Source organism: Pteropus alecto, unplaced genomic scaffold, assembly GCF_000325575.1.
Source record: "Pteropus alecto unplaced genomic scaffold, ASM32557v1 scaffold134, whole genome shotgun sequence".
In the NCBI taxonomy this organism is placed as follows: Eukaryota; Metazoa; Chordata; class Mammalia; order Chiroptera; family Pteropodidae; genus Pteropus; species Pteropus alecto.
The window spans coordinates 4,195,776-4,217,631 of NW_006436283.1; the positions used below are offsets into that span (position 1 = coordinate 4,195,776).

At 45.1% G+C, this 21,856-nt stretch overlaps 1 protein-coding gene and 1 pseudogene across 2 annotated transcripts in view; both read left to right on the forward strand.

Moving 5' to 3' along the window:
• Nucleotides 1-257: 257 nt before the first annotated feature.
• Nucleotides 258-21,856, forward strand: part of RNF157 (ring finger protein 157) — a 57,149-nt gene continuing 35,550 nt past the window's right edge. Inside the window, exons 1-2 of one of the 2 annotated variants that reach the window (XM_025047168.1) lie at nucleotides 258-474; nucleotides 11,661-11,779. In XM_025047168.1, the coding sequence (XP_024902936.1) occupies nucleotides 396-474; nucleotides 11,661-11,779 (198 nt within the window). In that variant the 5' untranslated portion in view covers nucleotides 258-395. The remainder of the gene's footprint in view (nucleotides 475-11,660; nucleotides 11,780-21,856) is intronic. The other variant, XM_025047169.1, reaches the window with a different exon arrangement.
• LOC112480123 lies at nucleotides 13,535-13,650 on the forward strand (annotated as a pseudogene).

A 21,856-nucleotide genomic window follows, 5' to 3' on the forward strand; every position in this document is an offset into this window, starting at 1 on the left:
CCCAGTCCGCCCCAGGACGCGAGCGGCCTGCACGCAGGTTGTCCTGTGACAGACGTGTGCCGGGGTACTGCGGCTCCCGAGGGGCAGGGTACCCGGGGCTCAGGCGGTCCCGGCCGGCCGCAGCGCCAGTCCCCGTCCCTCCCGCCCCGGGCCCTCTCTCCCCTAGGGAGCTGAGAGCAGGGCGAGGCTGCCTTGGCATCCCCAACAGGCACCTGTGCTAGGTGCTGACCCTGGCCGGCGCATCCTGGCTTCCGGAGAGGGACAGGCACAGGTTTGAATTCGGTTTCTCAGGGCAAAGCTTCTACTGCCTGCTGGAGGATGGAGGCCGAAGAGGCGTTTGCAGGGCTGGTGCTTTTCAAGCGGCTGTCGGAGGAGAAAAGAGATGTTTAACAGGGATGTTTGGGAACCGGAGTATCAGAGTCACCGGGCTGTCCCTTTGCCAGAGTAGCTGCAAGCCTAAGTTTTGGCATAGGGGTAGGTCTGGGACCGGGCACAGGTTATTTAAAATGTATAGAAGTACTATGTTTGTCTTCAGAATCATTAAAAAGATAAACGTCTCCAGCCTCTGGGTTGTGGCATAGGCGCGGGAGAGAGAGGAGGCTTTTGACAGCAAAGGAGAGAGACTCCTAAGTGGATTGAGCACCAGCCAATTCTGAGCTGCTGGTGCATGACCTCACTCTGCTCTTTGGTTTTCATTGCTTTTCTCAAGACTTCTGGGGACCCATGACTACCAGCTTCTCTTTGGCTTAGGACCTGGTGAGGATTTGGGTGATCTTGGAGAGGTATCAGGATTGGACTGTAGAATAAAGACATACTAATGAGATGAACTGATTTCTCAGCAGTGTGTCCAGTTCGTGCCAGGTAAACGCAGGGACCAGACAATGAACCTGCACCCCTGCAGCGTGTCTGCCAGAGCTGTGTTTCTCGCTGCTTTTGTGCCAAAGAATGAATCTTTGCAGAGATGAATACACTTAAGAGCCATTTTAGAAGAATCTTAAGATAAAGCTGTGGGTCATTTGTGGGTTTTGTTTTTGTTTTTCATTTGTGTTTTAATCTAGCTCTAGCTAATTATGACTGTATGAAACCAGTGGTAAAGGAAGCATGCATTTGGCTTTTTCATAGATGAAAATATGCATGAGTGTTTGTGAATCTTTTTTTTTCTGAAATCACTTACCTTTTATTGATCAGAATATGGCGCATGTTTTGCTGAGCTTGGAGTTTTCAGTAGTTTGCTGCCACAGAAGAGTACTCACCCCTCCTTTACCGATGGGAATTAGCGTAGGTAAATCACTGGCAGGCTATTCCCCAAGCGATATTGACACAAGTATGAATCTTGGATGATGAGAAAGAAAGGATAATGGACCAAACTAAAACTCTTCTTAACCAGCACACTCAGTACCTACAGTTTTAAGTAATCCTCTCCACGCGACCAATATTTTTAAAATTTTATCTAATTGTAACTCATTTTTAATCAGAAATTTTGTATGAGAAATCTTTGCATCAAGTGGACCAAATTATTTATACTGAAGGTAAAACACAGAGAACAGGAGTCAGAACACTCATGTCCCAGCCAGCAAACCATTGTGTCCTTGAAAATTTTCATGAACTTGCATGTATGTACTAGTCTAGAAGCATCTCTCACCCTTCATCTGATCTTTAAGTTGACCTAGCTTTAATAATGAGATTATAGTATTTTAGACCTGAAGGAACCTTCGGAAGAATTTGGCTTAAGACCTACTCATTTTGCTGGTAGGAAAATGAAGGCCCAAAGAAATGAATTGGTTTGGCCAGGCTGACCCAGAAAGTAACGCTCTCCTTACTAAACCATCAGCCTTTGCCTTGCACAAGGAGTTAGATTCTGAGCTTGTCCTTGATGATTCGTGGAACGGGGGCTGTTCCACATCAGAACCGAAACAAAACTCAGAGGCAAGTCCCTGTCGAGGAATCAGACTGGGTTGATTCTGAAAAGCGTTCTTATCTTGGCTCCTGGTACAGAACAGAGCGAACAGCAGAGTCAGCTTTCTCCAGGTGCCTGATGCTGGAAAGTCTCTAAAACTACTGCCTGTGAATTAGTTGTTCCAGAAAACAACACTGTCATCTGCCCCGTAAAAGTGCCCAGCATGAATTACTTTTCGTTGCTTTGTATTTTTAAAGAAAACCCTTAATTTTGTACGTACATTGAACTGGAAACGTTGGAAAATTATTACAGCTAATTTCATGTTGGAACTTGGGTTTGTAGCTTTTTGGTTGTTTTTTTTTAAATAAGGATTGGTGAAAATGAACTAGCCTAAATTATTTAGAATTACGAATAACCAATGTAGTGACATGGTTCAAAGTTTGAGAGAATGGAGAGGCACCCCGCGAAAGCCTTGTTCTCACTGCGCTTGTCCAGCGTCCCGGTTCTAAGTTCCCACACGCTCCCCATCCCTTCGTGACAGCTTTGGGTTTCCTTCAGAGTTTCTCATGTACATACAAGCTATTTCGTCTTAAGATTTAGGACCTTTGATTTTCTCATATGATAGGAGTTGTTTTCTTTTGTTCTTTAGCGTCTTTTTCTTTTTATTACCGATAATGCACATTATTGAGCACCTGCTATATAGCATGCTATTTAGACTGTTCCATATGTTGGTTTTTGTTTTTGTTTTTTTTCACTTTCAGAGATACTGGAGATCTTTTTTTTTAAATATCATCTCCATATTGGAAAGTTTTTTGGTTCTTTTTAAACAATTATATAGTATTCCTTTGTATACACATGCCATTGCTTTTTTCTTTTAACATAGTCTCCTACTGATGAACATTTGGGAGTTTTTTCAGTCTTTTACTATTGCAAACAATGCAGCAATGATTAATGTTATACATATGTCCTTAGGTGAATTTTAGATTTGTTAATAAATGCATGAATACTAATCACTTAAGGAACTAGGTGTGGTGGCAGTTTGTTTTTCTATACTATGTCTGCAATAGCATAGAAAGCTATTTATAGCACTATTCTGCATTTGGTTTGGCCTTTGTCATTTTTGAGTCAGACGCCACATACATGATATTAAATCCTTCTCCAAGATCTTTGCTTCTTTAAAAGCCCATCATCATTTGTTTAGCAAAGGTATGGCTCCGCTGAGGAGGTGGTTTTTAATGCGTGCATGGCCATCTTTTGAAAGGGATATCTACATTGATAAAAGTCATTAGGCTTGTTTTCTCCATCCAGGGAGAAATCAGCATGCTATAAAGACCATTTAATTCATTTTAATTCAGGACCTGATAAATCTAGTTCATTTCCCACTACATATTTGAACAAATAGGAGTATTTCATTTTGCTTAAGTGTTAGGAGGTAAACCTTTTATAGCAATTCAGAATGGTCATCAGAGTCCTGAGCAGTTAGCATCATCGTTCTCTGAATTTTTGTTAACATTAGATTACACGTATGTTTGTCAAATGGGTCTGTCTTATGGTAAGAGCAGTTTTTAAAGCATGGGTAATAAGTTGTCTGTCAAATAGTTATAAAAGTTTCTTTTAGCTTTTGGGACCATCAATTTAATATTAGTTTTGAAACCAGGGACTTAGAAATATGGAACTTACTACATAATGGTTATTTCGTTCTGCCACAGTTTGATTGATACTTTAAAATTAAGTAGGTTCCTAAAATTCGTAGTAAATACATTTAATACCAGAAAAAAAACTAAACGTTGTTCCGTTTATTGATGAATCACCCAGATCAAGAGCTGAAATGCTCAAACACTTAAAATGTGGGAATTTGGTTGCTTTTGAAAACTCCAGTAATTTTGCCTTATTTGTACATTATTGAGAACAGACCAATTTCTTTCACTTTTGGCTTTTTATCTAAAGATTTAGGACCTCTGATTTCTGTGTATGATAGTGGTTATTTTATTTTGTTCTCGAGCATCTCTTTTCCCTTTCTGTTTGTTACCATTCATGTACATTATTGAACACCTGCTCTATAACGCGCATTGGGCTACTCACCAGTATATAGATTCTGACCCTGTGCTCAGTGATTTTGGTGCCTGGGACAAGCAGCAGGATAGAAGCCCTCAAGCCAACTTTGTAAATCATGGCGTGGGTCACAGAAGGGAGTATTAGCAACATAAGCTATTTGGTGGCTGTATGAGTCAGGGTTCTCCAGAGAAACAGAATACATATATATTTGCTCGTGTGATTGTGGGGGCTGGCAAGTCTGAAATCTGTAGGGGAGGCTGGCAAGCTGGCAACTCAGAGAGGAGTTGATAGTATAGTTTTGAGTCTGAAATCTGTAGAGCAAGCTGGCCGACTGGACACTCAGGCAGGTTTCCTATGTCACAGTCTTCAGGTAGAATTCCTTCTCCAAGGAACCTCAGTTTTTGCTCTTAAGGCCTTCAACTGATTGGATGAAGCCCACCCACATTATCAAGGGGTTATCTCTTTTCCTTAAAGTCAGTTGATTGTGGATGTCAGTCACATCTGCAGTTCCCCTTCACAAAGGCATCTAGACTGCTGTTTACCCTAGACTAGCACCATGGCCTAGCCAAGAAGACGCATAAAAGTTACCGATCATAGTAGCGTCCCATTTCAACTAATTATTCTTCCCAAGTAAATGCTAAGCTCGAATTTTAAGTTGCTGAAAGAGTACTCGTGCAGCGAAAACATATTTTTAAAAAAATCCAAAAATTACAATTTTTAAAAATCATTATTTAAAAGTTATGCTCCTTCTAAAATTTTAGAGCTTATCACCTAGGGTCAGAGGCAGAATGCATGCATACAGAGATAAATAGGAATATAGACTATCCCATGACCAAGTGGGATAGATCCCAGGAACGCAAGGTTGGTTTTAATATCTGAAAAATCAATGTTAATACACCGTATTAGTAGAATAAAGGGAAAAAAACCACACGATCATCTCAATAGATGCAGACAAAACGTTTGATAAAATCCAACACCCATCAATGATAAAAACTCTCACCAACTAGAAATAGAAAAGAACTTCCTGAACATGATAAAGGACAGCTATGAAAAGCCCACAGCTAGCATCCTATTTAATGGTGAAATACAAAATGCTTTCCCGCTAGATCAGGAACACGGTAAAGATGTCTGCTTTTGCCATTCATTATTGACTGGAGAGTCTAGCTACTAAATATGTCAAAATAAACACTCTGAAAAGAAGTTTTAAGGCATCCACATTGTAAAGGAAGAGGTAAAACTGCCCTTGTTCTCAGATGACATGATCCTATATATATAGAAAATACCAAGGATTCCACACAAAAAACCTAATAGAACTAATAAACGAATTAGGCAGGTTGCAGGTACAAGATAACATACAAAAGTCAACTGTATTTTTATAGAGAAGCAATATGAAAGCAAAATTAAGAAAACAGCTCCATTCTCATAATAGCAAAAAGAATGAAATTCATAGGAATAAATTTAACATAAGAAGTATAAGACGTACTGTGAAGATGCTAAAATGTTGCCAAGATAAATGCTTTAACTAAAGAAGTGTAAAAAGATATGAATAAATAGACACTTGGTGTTCACGGATTAGAAAACAATATTGTTAAGATGCCAGCGTCCTCCAAGCTGATCTAAAGATGGAGCGCATTCCTGTAAAAATCCCAGCAGACTTTTGTGAAGAAATTGACCAGCTCATCTGAAAATTTATATGGACAGGCAAAGGACCTAGACTATCCAAAACACCTTTGAAAAGGAAGAACAAGGTTGGAGGACGTTCGCTGCCCACTTTCAAAGCTTACTATAAAGCCACAGTAATCAAGACGGTGCGTTACTGACACCACGCAAGGCATACAGACCAATGTAACAACTGCAAGCCAGAAATTAATCCTTACATTTATGGTCAATCGATTCTGACAAAAGTGTCAAGACAGTACAACAAGGAAAGGATAGTTTTTCAATGAATGGGGCTGGGACAATTGGATATTAACAAGCAAAAAGCGAATTTAGATCCTTTTTTCACATCACCAAAAATTAACTTAAAATGAATCAGAGAATGAAAACACGACCCAGAGGATGGGAGAAAATATTTGCAAATCATACATATCATAAAGCATATGTATCTAGAATACATAAAGAACTTGTACAATTCCATAACAACAAAAGACAAACCAATTACTAAAGGAGCAAAGGTCTTGAATAGACATTTCTCCAAAAAAGATAAATAAGTAGACAATATGCTCATGGAAAGATGCTCAGCCCCATTAACCATTAGGGAAATGCAAATCAAAGCCACAATTAGATATAACTTCACACTCACTAGGTTGACTATAATCAAAAATAATAAGTGTTGGTGAGGATGAGAGAAATTGAAACCTTGATACCTTGCTGGTGGGGATGTAAAATGATACTGTCGCTTTAGAATACACTTTGACAGTTCCTCAAATGGTTGGTTAGTATATGACCAAGCCATTCCTCTCTCAATAGATAGGTAGATAGAAAAATGATAGATGATAGATAGATGATAGATATAGATCTATATATATGTGTGTGTATACATATATATATATAGCCAGGAAAAATGGGGAAAAAAATCACTCCAAAATGTGTACATGAATGTCTATTCTTAGCAGCATTAGTCACAATAGCTAAAAGGTGGAAATAACCCAAATGTCCATCAACTGACGAATGAGACAAACTGGTAAGTGAAATGGAGTAAATCCATACGATGGAATATTCTTTGGCAATAAAAGGGGATGAAGTACTGATATTTGCCACAACATGGGTGAACCTTGAAAATATTAATGCTCAGTGAAAGAAGCAGATGCAAAAGGCCAATGTCGTATAATCCCATTTATATTTAATGTCCAGAAGGGGCAAACTCATAGAACAGAAGGCAGGTTAGTGACTAGTGGCTGGAGGAGCAGGAAACAAGGAGTGACTGCTAATGGGTTTCTTTTTAGGGTAATGAAAATGTTCTAAAATTAGATAGTGGTGAATAGTCGCGTAATTCTGTGAATATACTAAAAAAAAAAAACCCATCGGATTATGTTCTTTAAATAGACGATGATATAGTATGTGAATTATATCTCAATAAAGCTGTTTTTAAAAATGACCCTAGACCTAAATACAAGAACTAAACTATAAAACCACTAAAAGAATATATAAGAGAAAATATTTATTTGATTCCAACTGGGCAAGGAGTTCTTTGATGAAACACCAAAAGCATAATCCATAAAAGTAAAAACCGATAAATTGGATTTCTTCGACACTGGAAAGGTTTCTGCTTTAAAGACGTTAAGAAATTGAAAAGACAAGCCACCCTCTGAAAGAAAATATTTACAAATCAAATAGATAAAATATTTCTATCCAGAACATCAAGAACCTGTATGACTCAATATTAAGAAGACAAACAACACAGCTTAAAGATGGACAAAAGAGTTGAATGGACATATCACCAAAGAAGATATGAGAATAGCTAATAAACACGTGGCGAGATACTCAACATCAGTAGTTTTTAGGGAAATAACAATGAAAACCACAATGAGGTAGCCCTCCACAACCACTAGAGTAGCTAAAATAAAAAAGGCAGACAATATCAAATATTGGGGAAAATGCAGAGAAATTAGGATCCTTGTGCATTGCCGATGGGAATGTAAAATGGTACAGCCACTTCCAAAAGAGTTTGGCAGTTGATGAAAAAGGTAAACATAAATTTACAATTCAGCAATTCCAGTTTTATGAATCCATCCAAAGGAAATGAAGACAGACATGTCAAAAAAAGACGCATGCAAATGTTCATAGCAGCATCGCTCTTCATAGTCCCCAAACTGGAAATAACCCAAATGTCCATCAACTGATGAGTGGATTAATGAAATAAGGTGTATTTCTACAATGAAATACTCTCCAGTGATTTAAGAGATGAACTACCAACATGTTACACAACATGGATTAACCTCAAAAATAGTATGCTAAGTGAAAGAAGCCGATTTCAAAACTAGAATTGTGTGAGTTCATTTATATGAAATGCCTAGAAAAGGCGAATTTACAGAGAGAGAAAGCAGACAGCATTTGCCTAAGTAGTTTGAAACAGCGCCATAACACTATGTAAATGGCCATGACTTAGAGGCCTAAATAGTTGGGTTTTTTTCTATAGGCAGACATATTTCAGTAATTACATAGATTTGGAAAGAAGAGTTATTTTAAAATTAGAGGTTTTGTTTGTTAACATTTAGGGTACCTATAAATACGAAGTAGAAGAATGAGAAATGGGTTTAATTGTCTTTTATCATGTGCTATTATAGTCCATAGCGGTAATAGTGTAATTTCCTTCACTTATAAGTAATCTGACTTTTTTTTCTCTGAGGCCTGTTTTTAATACTCTCTTAAAATTTATTTTTCAATTACAGTTGATGGACAATATTATATTAGTTGCAGGCGTAGAATAGTAATTAGACGTTTATGTGCCCTACGAAGTGATCACCCCGATAAGTCTAGCACCACCTGACATCGTGCATAGCTGTCACGACATTGTTGACGACCCTCCATCCCTAAGTACTGAACTTACGATAGTGTTGCTCATTCTGGGCCATACCTAATAGGGGTTTTCCTTGCTATTTATTTTTATTGTGGTAAAAAGTACGTAACAGCGAATCTATCATCTTAACCATTTTTAAGTGTACAGTTGAGTAGTGTTAAGATAGCTAGAATTGTTTCTTGCAAAACTGAAAATCCGTACCCATGAAACCCTAATTCCCCCTCCTTTCTCCCACTCATGCTTTATGTTTTAAATGTCATTTTGGAGATCCGCGTATGATGTGTCTTCCCTTTTTTCTCTGCTTTATTGAGATACAGTCGACATATAACATTGTGTAAGTTTAAGGTATACAACGTGGTGACTCAGATATTCGTGTATCTTGCAAAGCGGTTGCCACAGATGTGTCTTCTTAAAGCTTGCAAAGAATTCTGAATAGGAGTTTCGGCTAAGAAATTATAGCTAACTAATAATGGAAAACTTGCACTTTATCTACTGTTCATATATGTTTTTTTCTATTAGCAAATAGGCAAAGAGATATTTTAGGAAAGTACATTTTCCCTACCATTTCCGATTTTAGAGTGCAGTTCATGCTAAGAAGTAAGAATGTACGCGAGTTGTCCAAAAGGCATTTTTTCCAGGGACCGTGACTGTGTTTGGCATTAGTGTCTGCCGATGCGGTAGCTGTGCATTAATCCACCGATTTGTCCCTCTAGATAGCCTGGGCACATCGAAAGCTGTATCCAGGCTGCAAACGGCGATTGGCTCTTTGTCACTAGTCTAATTGGGGCAAGTTATTAGAGGGGTCCATTTCAAAGAAAGGAAAAAGCAAAACTTTGGTGAAGTTTCTTTTGCCTTTTGACTGATGAGGTCTTTGTATCGTAAGTGCCCCAAGGGAGGTTGGTTTTGTAAAGGGACTTTGGACTGAGTTTTCTACCGAACTGAAAAATCCTTTTGTCCTCTGTGAGCATTGAATTTTAGGTCTTTATATATCTGTGCTCTTGATTTTTAAGGCAAGGCAACACTGCAATGAACTTTACACTGCTTTCTTGATAATTTCTTTTCTTTTTGTACTATGGCAGAAAAGGGGGTGCATTTCCAATAGAATCCTGTCACCTTCTTTAGCCTCCCGAAGCCATTAGTGTTCTTCTTCTCTTGCTAGGATCCTGTAAGCTGACTATCCGTGGATGTCATTGTCCCCACATCCCTCGCCTGACTGCACAGGTCCTGGAGACTCAGTGTGTCTGTCCCATGCTGGAATCGGCCCGAACAACTCCACACACCAGACCTGTGTCCCTCATTCTTTATTCATGATCTGGGCGAGCCATCCATCAATGTAAAATCTTTATCTCTTCTAATTTCACCTAACGTATAATAAATCGGTAATTTCTAATATAGAGAAAATATATTTTACCAAGAGTCAACAGTAAATGACTTGAATTATTTGAGATGGCTGTTTCTACTTAAGGCAAATAGGCTCCGCCCTTCTCTATAAATTATGCACTTGGAAAATAGGGCTAGCAAGTGCTGGACATAAATAATTGATAATTAAGCTTTCGTAAATGATGAACTGCAGAATCATATCACTGCAGATGGCTGTTCTTTCTGTTTTTAAGTTTTGGTGGGTAACCGTCGAGAGTTCCTCAGTGATCGCTCTGATTTTGGCTGCAAATAGTCGCAAATAACCTTTTCCCCCGAGTGTTGTTTAATTAAAGAATTGCCCCAATTTGTGGTGAGTGATGTTATTCTCGTCACGTTGTCTAATAGGTGTTTCTAGACTAGAGCTCCACGTGTAGAAAATCCAAAAATGAATATTCGGCTCAGTTTTTCTGTTAGAATTTTCTTCTCTGTCTTCCTTCCTCTGGCTTCTTCACAGGCCAAAGGTGCTGAATCTCAATTTTCAAAAAAAAATTTTTTTTGACTTAAAATTTCTAGTTCGCACTCTTTGGAATTTGCAATCTCACTTTTTATAGTTTCTGGCTTCTCGATGAAATGTTTGGCTCTCATTTTTTTGGAGTTTGCTTATAAACCTTCAACACAAATCGAGACCGATTTAGGGAGGTTGAGCTGTATAACACACCAAGAAGCCTTTTGCTGTTCCCTAAGCCCTTCGTATTAATCCAAGGATTCGGGGTGTGTGAGAGCATCGATAAGGCACGTCACTGTCTGAGCCCTTCGTCTCGGAAGCTCAGCTTCATGGGAGAATGAGATTGTAGCAATGCGGGCTGAGAAGCATTTGTTGGTCAGCGTCGCAGAGTGTTCCCAGCTGGAATCTGCAGTGTTACCCGAGCCCCTTTCGGTGGCTCATCAGCGCCATCGCGCCCTGGCACGGCTCCCGGGTCTGTCCGGAGGAGGATGGTGGGGATTCTGACCCCTGACTGTGGACTGCCTCTCGTTGTCGTGGGGTGGGGCAGAGAGGCCCTGCCGTGACTCCCGTCCCCACAACCTCGGCCATGAGCACTGCTAAAGAATTCGATGCCGAGGGTGTGCGTGTGCGTGTGTGTGTGTGTGTGTGTGCACACGCGTGTGTATCTTTCTTTCATAGCACCAAACTACTGTCCAGTTAAATTCCACAATCCGTGTGGTGATTGGTAGGTAAAGTCAGAGGCAGCCGTATTATTTAAATTTGCATTTTCCTATTAAACCATCATTTAAAAACAAATACGAAAAATGAAGAAAAGCCTTCATCGTAGAGGGTTATAGAGGTACACACGTGCTGTCAGTGGGCACTGAGACCTCTGTGTGCGGGCGTGAACTGGCTTGTGAAAATGGAGGCACAGAAATGTGTGTGTGTGTACACATGCCGACGCCCGTGGTTCTGATTCCTGAGTACACGTCGGATGGGGAATAACCACTTCGAGTTTGAGGGGAAAAAACTAGGGACAAAATATATGTGTTCATTAATGTGCATCGTGGGGCCTTCTGGTGCCTTGGCTGATGGTATTAGTCACAATAGAGATTCGATTAAGAACGTTGAAGACAGCGGTCCGTTTTACATTTGATATCTTGGGTTCTCACTGCTGCGATTCTGCTCATTTTATGCCATTGTCCCAGGTCAGGAGACGAAAGCTCTCCTGGGGTTGGGAATTGCTCTGTTCGTTCCAGGGACTGACATTTCTGAGTCGGACTGACAATTTCACTGGGCTTCGTCTGACTGGTTTCTGTCTGATCTTTCTGTCTCTCCCTCTCTAGGAAGCTATTTTGCCAGCCACTTCATCATGGGAGGAGAGAAGTTTGACTCGACTCACCCCGAAGGCTACCTGTTTGGAGAGAACAGCGATCTGAACTTCCTGGGGAACAGACCAGTGGCGGTACGGGGGTCGTCGGTCTGCTTCCTCGCGGGGCTAAGCAGCCGCTTCGAACAGTGTCATACGCATCAGTCTGTGCTCACTGGTTCAGCGGTGTCTGTAGCTTGGTCTGAGTTGAGGGGGGACCCTGAGAGCCAGGCGGCCGCCTCTCTGGCAGAGCTGGGTCTCCTGGCACTCGAGGCTGAGCCCTGGCAAGGCGACCAGAGTCTGCCCGAGGGCGAGGGCATCTCCCAAAATCCAGGGCCTCTCCCAGCGACTCGGACCCCTGCCCCGGTGCCGGCTCTGCAGACCGCGCTCGTCCAGCCCGCCGGCCTGCCCGCTCCTTGCATTTTATTCTCCTTCATAGCGCCTTATACCACATAAGCCTTTATTGTTCTGTCTCACCCTGTTCATCATCTGCCTTCCCAGGGAGAATGTAAATTTCACAGGGCAAGGACCGTTTTCACGGCCACACCCCGGCAGCCAGGACAAAGCCCGGGACCTCGCGGGAGCTCTTAATAAGGATTTGCTGAATGAATGGCTAAAAACCATCCCCCCCGAAATCCGAGTGGATGTTAAACTATGTCTCTCTCGGTTCATTCAACTCATCCCCTAGACTTTTACGGAGCCTGTTCTCTGCGCCCAGCGCGAGGCTTCGTAATCACAGCTGCCGTGTGGCTATTGAGTGGCTACTGCGTGCTGAGGAAGGTCCGGGATACTGCCAGACATTTTCCTGACCTTTGTGAAGACCCCCTTGTGACAGAGGTTGATCCCATTTCATAAGAGAGAGAACGGAGCATGGTAGTAGCCGGCATTTACGAAGCGCGCACTGCGTGCCAGGCCCCGTCCTAAGTCTGTTACAATATACAGTTTTCCCAAAGTCACATAAGTAGGTCGGCCAGGCCACAGATCAGTAATCTTTCCACTTCCTCTCATTGCTTCAAAATACCCTGCCTTCCTCCAGAGACCCCAGTTTAGTGGGAAAGGCAGAACATACGAACGGGAAATGTTTAAACGGTGATAAAGGTGTGAAGCGATCGGATTCTGTAGAAATTGGGCTGGGGGGAGGGGAATGGTGACGGGGCGGGGAGTGGGGGGTAGAGGAGGTGCCGGGTGGGGAGGAAGGGCTGGAGGAGTTGGGGGAGCGCAGCGAGGCTTTGGAGAACGGCCGGGTGTTCACCAGACCTGTGGGAGAGGGGCTTTCCGGGAGCCAAGGGCAGGCCCGAAAACACTCGCGTTTTCGATGAATCGGTGAACACTTACCGAGCAACTACTGTGTGCCGGGTACTGTGATAGGCGCTGGGGATTCAGAGCTGAAATGAGCTTGGTTTGTTCCTCTCTGGAGCAAAGAAGGAAACAGGTCCCACGGGAGTGGACGTTTCCCGATGGCGAAAGGTGACTGGAGAGGTAGGTGGCAGCTCCGTACCCACCCCACCCCCGCCTGAGAGGTTTTGGGCCGGCTCCTGTAGGCTGTAGGGGGTGTTGAAGCTTTTAGGCAGATGAGTGCCCTGGAGAATTTGATTTTCGTTTGGTTGGTTTTTTTCAGAAAGTTAATCTGGAGATGGTCTTCCATCTTGAGCTTTAATTAAAAAACATGTTCGTCATAGGTTTTATTGGTTTCTTCTTTTCTATCTGGAGTGACCCCTCTTCTAATTCTTTGTGCTGTTGGACTCTTCATAATGCCAGCTTCTGGACATGGTTCCATAGTGTAGCGGTTAGCACGTCTGCTTTACACACAGAAGGTCCTGAGTTCACGCCCCAGTAGAGCCACAGTCCATGGTCTACGGCCATGCCACCCTGAACAAGCACGGTGTCTGATCTCGGAAGTGAAGCAGAGTCGGGCCTGGTTAGTACTTGGATGGGAGACCACCTAGGAAGACTAGGTGCTGTAGGCATAAATAATAATAATAATAATAATAAATGCCAGCTCCTTTCTGCTTCAAACTAAGCTATGCCAGCTAATGCTTATCGAATACCCGCCGTTTGATTTTGCTATGACTGCCTTTGCCATTGGAGTAGAAAGATCTTTTTGTTTCTGATAGAGCCAGGTAAGAGCTTTTTGTCACTCACTGGAGTCCACTCACACTTGGAAATAGCTCATCCTTCTTAGATGGACTTGAGTTTTGAATCTTTCTTCTTTTCTTTTTTCTTTTCTCTGGTATCAGAATAGTTTTTTTGTTTGGTTGGTTGTTTTTTGTTTGTTTGTTTGCTCACACTTGGAAATGGCTCATCCTTCTTAGATGGACTTGAGTTTTGGATCTTTCTTCTTTTCTTTTTTCTTTTCCCTGGTATCAGAATAGTTTTTTGTTTAGTTGGTTGTTTTTTGTTTGTTTGTTTGTTTTTAACATTTTTGGCTATTGTGGGCCATAAAAGTGATTTTAAACCAAGCCAGTGCTTCATTAGGTTCATTTGGACGCTTATGCCGACTGACAGACTTTACTCTTCCAAAGTTTAATCGCCTTGTTCACACCTCTCTGTGAGCCTGTGAGTGGCTGAGCATGTTCTGAAACACTGGAGAGGGGCCTTGACCTTGACTTGGAAGCTTTTTCCCAAAGGAGCATCAACACTGGCCATTTTGTTGTTGTTGTTGTTTTATGTAGTAATCATTAAATATGCTTCATGTCGTACAGAGCAGACGTTTTCTAAAGACATCATAATTTCACATTAAGAAAGCAAATCCGTAACTTCCGATAGGTACGTAGAAATAGAGTCTTCGGGATGAATGCGGTACATTTCCCTTTTCTTTCCCCAAATGTTATTTAATAATAATAACAGCTAACACTTATCGAACAGTTACTGTTTGCCCGTCGTGGGTGTTCTAAGCTCTTCAGATGTGTCATCTCATTTCGTCCTCAGCACCTTAAGGAGAAAGGCTCTCACTTCGCAAATGAGGATCGTGAGGCACAAAGAATTTAAACAAAGCTTGCAAAGCCGGTAAGCGACTGAGTCAGGAACTGACCCCAGGAGTCCAGCTTCAGAGCCACCTCTGCCCTCAGGTCCGGCGGACTTGGGGACCCTGCCCACATCCTGTCTGTGAGTCTGTCTGAGCAGGTCGTCGAGGGCAGTCTGCGAGATGTGCAGTGACATCTAAAAGTAGACTGGGTGGCAACGGTGTGTCCTCTCGCACCGCCTCCTGAGATGGCTCTCGGCGTGTAATTCCACCCGCCCATGTGACCTCTGGGTTTACCGGTGCCGCACGGCAGGCCGGGGGAAGGCCCCGTGATTGAGGAGCGACTCTGGCCTGAGTTCTGAAGAACTGACTTCTACTGTCTAGTAACGCATCTCCGGTGTCAGTGCATGAGCATCAGGTTGCAGAAGGAAGGGAACAGCCTGTTAAAGCCATCCGCTAGCTCTTTTTTTTCCCAGAGAGAACAAAGATAGAGGTGAAAGATGTTGAAATAAATTCTTACATAAAATAGAAATGCCATAGGCTTCTTGGCTTCTGGGATCGTGGTATTTCCTGGCATTTCCGAATGATCAGAATCACTCGATGGAGCTGTCACTCCGCCCATGGTGTCTTCTGGAGCACCACCAAGCCACTGCTTCGGATAAGCCGTGAGAGTCAAATTTGTTATCAAGTCTTAAGGGTCGGATTTGAAATGCTAGAGTAGACGTATGTATAGAAAGATGGTTGAAGAGAGTTGAGTTAAGATTTCAAATTTTTTTTGAAATCTTACCATGTAACACTTCGCAACCTTGGCGAGTCTCCCGCTGAGGCTCTCAGATTACCCAGTGGTGAGGTGGAGGTGGCTCTGACTTTAGAGGAATGTAATGCTTGGAAAATGCTCCGACCCTGCTGGATGGAAAGGAGCCTGGAGCGATGTTGGCTGCACTTGCTAACCTTTCGGGTCAGTTATTTCTGCAGCTGCCGATAGTTCTGGGTGGAGAGACTCGTCACTGGTTTTTAGGTAACTGTTCTAAGTGGTGAGCGGGGCTCCTGCAGGCCTTTCTGCGCTGGTCTCTGTGCGGGAAGCTAAGATCCTCGTGTTTGTACATCACAGTCATTAAATGCTGAATCGAGACCTCCCTCCCCTTCCTGGGTGGTGGAAGGCCGGAGGCCGATCTTTTGCTCCTTTGTGGCCTTAGATTTTGTTTTGTAGGTAAATTAGGGCTAAAACTCTGAGCCAAGTAGAGGCTTAGTGAACCTTAGGACCGTCAGAAAATCAAGTGGTACCTTGACTCCACCCGAGTTCAGATCTCTCCTCTCATCTTAGAGGAAAGCGGTTGACTTTGAGTCGCACTCTACTACTCCACATCACCATGCGTGTCCTGTCACTGGGCCCCGTTGACACATTCGTCCTCCTCGTCCTCCCTGCACAGCTGGCCTCAAGAACTACGCCGCACACCGGCGGGCTGTTCTTCCTCCTCTAAAAAGAAATAGACCCAAAAGTTGTACTTAAATCCGGCTTCCGTAGATCGGACCCTTGTATTCACATGTGTGCAGGGAGAGCGAGTTACTCCAAGGAGCCAGACAGCATATCCATTCGTGAAGCAGGGTTTTGCACGTATGGAGCGGTGTGTCAGTCACGGTGCCATTCATTCATTCATTCATTCATTCTGTGAGTCAGACATTGTACGAGTCCCAGCACGGGCTAGCTACCGGAATGCAGAGATGGAAAAGGCCCGGCCCCTGCCCTGAGGGGCTTGGGTGTCGGGCCGCAGACTGCCCTTGACTGTGACGAGCCGTGGTGAGTTCTGTGAGAGAGACTGGGGGCCAGCCTGGGAGTGGCGTCCTTAAACCTGGAGGGGTGAGCGGGGTTCCCCGGGAGGAGAGCGGGAAGGTCACTGAGGCGGGGTTAGCGGGCAACACGAGGCAGGAGGATGGCACACGAGCCACACGTCTGTCTCCCGACTCTAATGTTCCACGGTGACACTAGCTCCCTTTCGACACCAGCTGTGTGGGTTTCCCACTCATCGGGCAGGACTAAATTGTAGCGAAATAAATTGTAGTGTGTCTGTCCTACGAAGTGGCACTCGGCCAAAAACAAGGCAGAGCTGTATCCACTGAGGTGAAAATACGTTTGGGACCACATCGTTCACCGAAAAAAGCAAGTTGCTCTAGAGAACGTAGAGTCCCCTTTCATCTCTGATAAAAATAACAGCGTATGACAATACGCGTGTGTATTTATTTTTATAGGCGCTTAAAGCGTTCGGACGAGAACAAGGCATTTTAAACAGCTACAGTGGTCACTCTCGGGGTGCAGCGTCGCACCCTCCTTGTTGTCGGTATTCCCCCCGGTGACCACGTGTTCATTTTCTTAATTAAAAGCATTTTAATTTCCTTAAAACACAGAGAAGGGACCGTCGCCGAGCAGAGGCGTGAAATAGGTCTGGAAGGACATGTAGAAGTAGCGGAATGAAGGAAGTTCATAAAATAATAGGTTTCTTTTTTTCTTTTTAGTGAACTGCAGGAAGGCCTCGGCCTGCTAAGCAGGGCCGGGAAGGGGTCGGGGGCTTGTGGAAAAATGACCGAAATATCAGAATAAGCACAGCGAGGCCCGGAGCCAGGTCACTTCTCTGTCTTGGATCACGGGTCGGTGGGATGCGGCCTGCTCTCCAACAGCCCGAGAGTAAAAAGAAACCCAGACTATAAAGTTGCTAACCAGGGGAAGGAACGCACATGCTTTTTAAGGGCTCGGGGCTTTACAGACGGTCTTACTTTAAAAAGTTCTTACAAAGACCATCATTAACGATGCACCTCCCTGACATCTAGGCTCCCCCGCAGGTAACCGCCCGCCCAGTTCAATAAGCCATCTTCCCAATCTTTCCTTTTCCCTTTTCGGGTTTTAAAAACACCGTGACAGAAAGTTTAACATCTTAACCGTTTCACGCGTATAGTTCAGCAGTAATAAGGACAGTCACATTGTTGTGCCACCAGTGAGCAGAAATCTTTTCATCTCTTAAAACTGACACTCCGTGCCCACTGACATTAGTTCCCCATCCTCCCCTCCCCCAGCCCCCGGCGGCCGCCTCTTCATTTTCTGTCTCCCTGGATTTGACTACTCTGAGCACCTCGTATCTTACGGTATTTGTCTTTTTGTGTCTGACCGGCTTATTTCACTGAGCATAATGTCATCAAGCTTCATCCATATCGTAACGCGAGTCAGAATTTCCCATTTTTTAAGGCCAGATAATATTCCACCATGTGGACAGACTGTGTTTTGTCCATCTATTCGTTCGTCGACGGACACTTGGTGCACTTCCATCCCATGTGCACCAGTGTTGGGCTAAGGAAGAAATGATTATTCAGTTTTAGAAAATTATATAAATGAAATGATTTTAGCTCTTCAATTTTAAAATTTAGCTTGTTTTTTATTCTTACCAAAAAAAAAAAACAAAAACAAAAAACCTTATTCTGTTTATGTTACTTTTTATCCTTAGTTAAGATAAAGAAATTATTTCAATTGCTTTTTTCCAGGGAAAGTTGCTTCGTGCCACTCGGCGAATAAATACCAAATATGTGTAAACAAAGACTGTTTTGCAGTGCGCAGATAACATCATCGTCGTATTTCCAAATAACCACATTGTAGGCTTTAATCTAGAGTTAGTTTCAACTGTTTCTTGATTCCAGAGATAACACGAAGAAAAGCTGATTACTTTTATTCGGACGGCAGGATCGATTTTTGTCGTTAGGGTAGTCAAGAGCATAAAATATGAGACGCCACAGTAACTGTAAAGTTAACCACATCTTTGGAAAATAAGTTATAGCAGAAAATAAAGACAACTTTGAAAAGCTGGTTGGGTCCAAGCGCTTGCGACTGGCACGTGAGAGGGACTTTCGTGTGGCTGAGACTTTCTGTTCTGGTTTTCGGCCCTGAGACATCTCCTTCACGGAGCTGGTTTCTGCAGTAGACGGGTCATTGGGTGGACGGGCGTGGGGGGCGGATCATCGGTGTGAGCAGGCGACAGGGAGACAGAGGCCGGCGAGCCACGTCGCAGACCGAGGCACCCGTGGCAAGGAGCGGTGCTCCGAAAGAAGTCAAAACCAGTTGATAGGGTCACCGCCCTACTTTTTAACTTCTTTTTTTTAAAACAAGAAACAGTGGCTTTTGATTTCCTTTCTATTGTTGTTTTTTCTTTTCGCTTTTTTACTTAACGGATTGCGAAATATTTCTAAATGTACAAACCATAGTAAACGTTTTAAAGGAACTGTAGACAAACACCTCGTGACCACACCCGGACCGAGATGGAACAGAGGGCTGCGCCCGCCCCGGCCGCCTCTGCGCTGCTGTGTCAAGCAGCAGCGTTACTGAGGGGGACGTCGCCGCGGGGCCCCCCGATGGTGGGGTGGGCGTCTCTCCCTTGGCAGCGAAGTATCTTGGGGGAGATAGTTTGCAACGACTGGCTGGGTCTTTTTTTTTAATTCAAAACCCATCAGCTGAGCTTGCTCCTTTCCTTGGCAGAAGACGCCGCGCTGGCTGAGGTTAGCGAGGCGGGACGTCGCGTGTTAGGTCGACCACGTTGCTCTGAGATGTGAGACAGGCGTCATCATCACGGTTGCATCTGTCCGCAACTCCAGGGTAGAGCTGGACGGGTGAGAGGGGTAGGAAGGGGTTGCAGTGTAACCCGAAATTATGAGAAAGGAAAGGGCGTCTCTGGGGGAAGAGACGAACGGGGACGGCCTCGGCTTTTGGTAGCCGTTCGCCTCGCGGGTCACCTGCGCTGTGTAAGAATCTCAAAGCCAGTCCAGACTGCAAAACCGCACTGGGAGAAGGAAGGAGGAGGAGGCGGAGATTGTTCCTTCTTCTTCTCTGTTCTTATCTTGATTCGGTTTCTGTATGAGTGGAGAAGGCGGTTTTCTTTGGTGATCATTAGGCCACGATCTGCCCCGTCCCGTTACACAAATCATCGATTGATTGGCGCTTTTAGTCATCCTTCATTTGCTTTACATGTTATTGATCATCTGTTTTATTCCAGGACAGCCTTCGTCTCTAGGGATACAAAGACAAACGCAGTCCCCGCCTGGGGGCGCTCACCGTATGGCCAGGAGGAGCATCTCCCGGACCGCCCCCCCCCAAGGACAGGGCCACTAGCGGGGTTCTGTGTGGGAGACCCACTGGAGCAGCCCTCCCGCTCTGAGCCTGCGGATCCTTTCCTACGAAGCCTGCTGTGCCAGTTCCGGAGCCGTGCAGTCTGGTCTTTTCTAAGCTCCCGAGAGGCCCCCTCCCCGCAGCGCGTGTTAGACCCAGGGCCATTGCCCGGGGGTTAATTCTGTGCCCCGTGAGAGGATGTCCCCGTAGCAACAGGGTCTCCCTCCCCCAGCTTTATCTTCCACACCCCTCCATCCAGCACGCTCAGGACCCACGTCACACACGCTTCTAGATTCTGCCAGTGCGTGTGTCAGCCTGGTCCCTCCTCTCTTAGCAGGCCAGCGGGCCCCGGTTGAGTGATACAGAGAGGTGACCCCAATTTTGCTCTGGTGGCCAGGAGGGAAGGGAGGGCAGGCCCTTTGTAGGACAAGCATTGTCTTCTAAGCACTGGTCTTGTTTGAGACCGCCACGTAGTCTTCAAGCAAGGCGTGGGGCGGGGGACCCTCCGTCTCACAGGGAGAGGGAGCAGGTCGTTTTGCAGGCCCTGGGAATCGGGGTGCGTGGTTCTGGGGTGCACATGCGCAGACATCTCCATCTCAAGCCTTGTGCTCTGCGCTTCCCATCAGGGCCCTGATTGGTTTGGCCAGTCGCCTGGGCTGAGAGTTCAGACTTCGTTTTAGTCCCGCCACTCCTCGAGATCAGGTCCCGTGCCTGCAGGAGAGGCCAGGGGAGGCTGGCCGACTGTCATCCTGGGCTGCAGATGGTTGAGAGCCGCATCTGAAACTGTCAACGCGCTCTTAATAACAGCCACCCAGTCCCACAGCCCCGACCGTAACCATTTCTTCCAGAGACAGCAAACCCCGCGTCACTACAGCATGATAGAGAACACTCCTCAGTGAGGGGTCCCCACTGCCGTCTGGCTGGCGGGCGACCTACGCCCAAGTTCCACCCGAAACGTCCAGCCTCTTATACCAGCTGGTTCAGGCCGGGCTTCTGGAAGCAAACCTGAGCGTGAGCTCACTGGGACATGCTCGGGGGGAAGGGCCAGACAGAGGCCAGACAGTGCAGGGAGACGAAACTAAGCAGAGACACGATCCCCGGCAGAGACCGGCCTCGGCCCGGTCCCCCGGGAGAACGCCGGAGTCCAACCTGTAGCAGAGCCGCCCCGTCTCGTGGTTAAGCGGGTGGCCTCTGGTGTGCCGCGTTAGTGAGTCACCAGCTGCTGGCCATCCTGCGGTGGCACGATGAGGGAGGAAGCGGCCCCTCTCGTGGACCGAGTGGCTCTGGTTCCTCATTCCTGGAGAAGGGGCAGCGACGGGCTGGGCGTGGGGAACATTCTCAGCAGCTGGGGGATAGGAAGCCAGACCTGGCAAGGGCAGGGCTGGGCACATAACTGCGCGTGCCTCGTACATACCGCCCTAGCTTTTTAATTGAACAGTATGTCTCGGAGGTCATTCTAGAGCCATTTATACAGGGCTGGCTTGTCCTTTCGGAAAATTGTGTTTATTGAAGCATAACTATACCGAAAGGCAACGTTCAGTTGATGCTCCAGAGTGAACACTCCTCGGTGGCCAACATCCCCATCAAGACTGAGAACACGGCCAGCCCCCCGAAACTCCCCTTGGGCCCCCTCCCAGTCGCTCCCTCCTACCCAAGGTAGCTGCGATCCTGCCTTCTCTCCTGGTCTGAACTGGATCTAAGTGGAACCATGAAGCGCGTGTCCATCTGTGTCTGGTTCCTTTCGCTCAGAATGTCTGGGAGACATCTATCTCCCGGCGTACGGCGACAGCACGTTCATTCCTGTCGGGTGTGTGTTCCGTGCGTGAATGGACCACAGTTCATCCCCCCTGCTGTGTATAGCGTTTGGCATTCTGCTGTTTGGGACACTTTAGTTATGCTGCCGTGAACGGCCTACTATTCTGTGTGCTGTGCCGAGCACACGTGCGCGTGTCTGTTAGGAGCGCGCCTCCGAGTGGCATCACAGCAACACACAGTAGATGCTACTCAACAATCTCCCAAAGCGACTGCACTGATTTTGCTCCCACCAGCCGAGTCTAGAGTCCCCAGCACC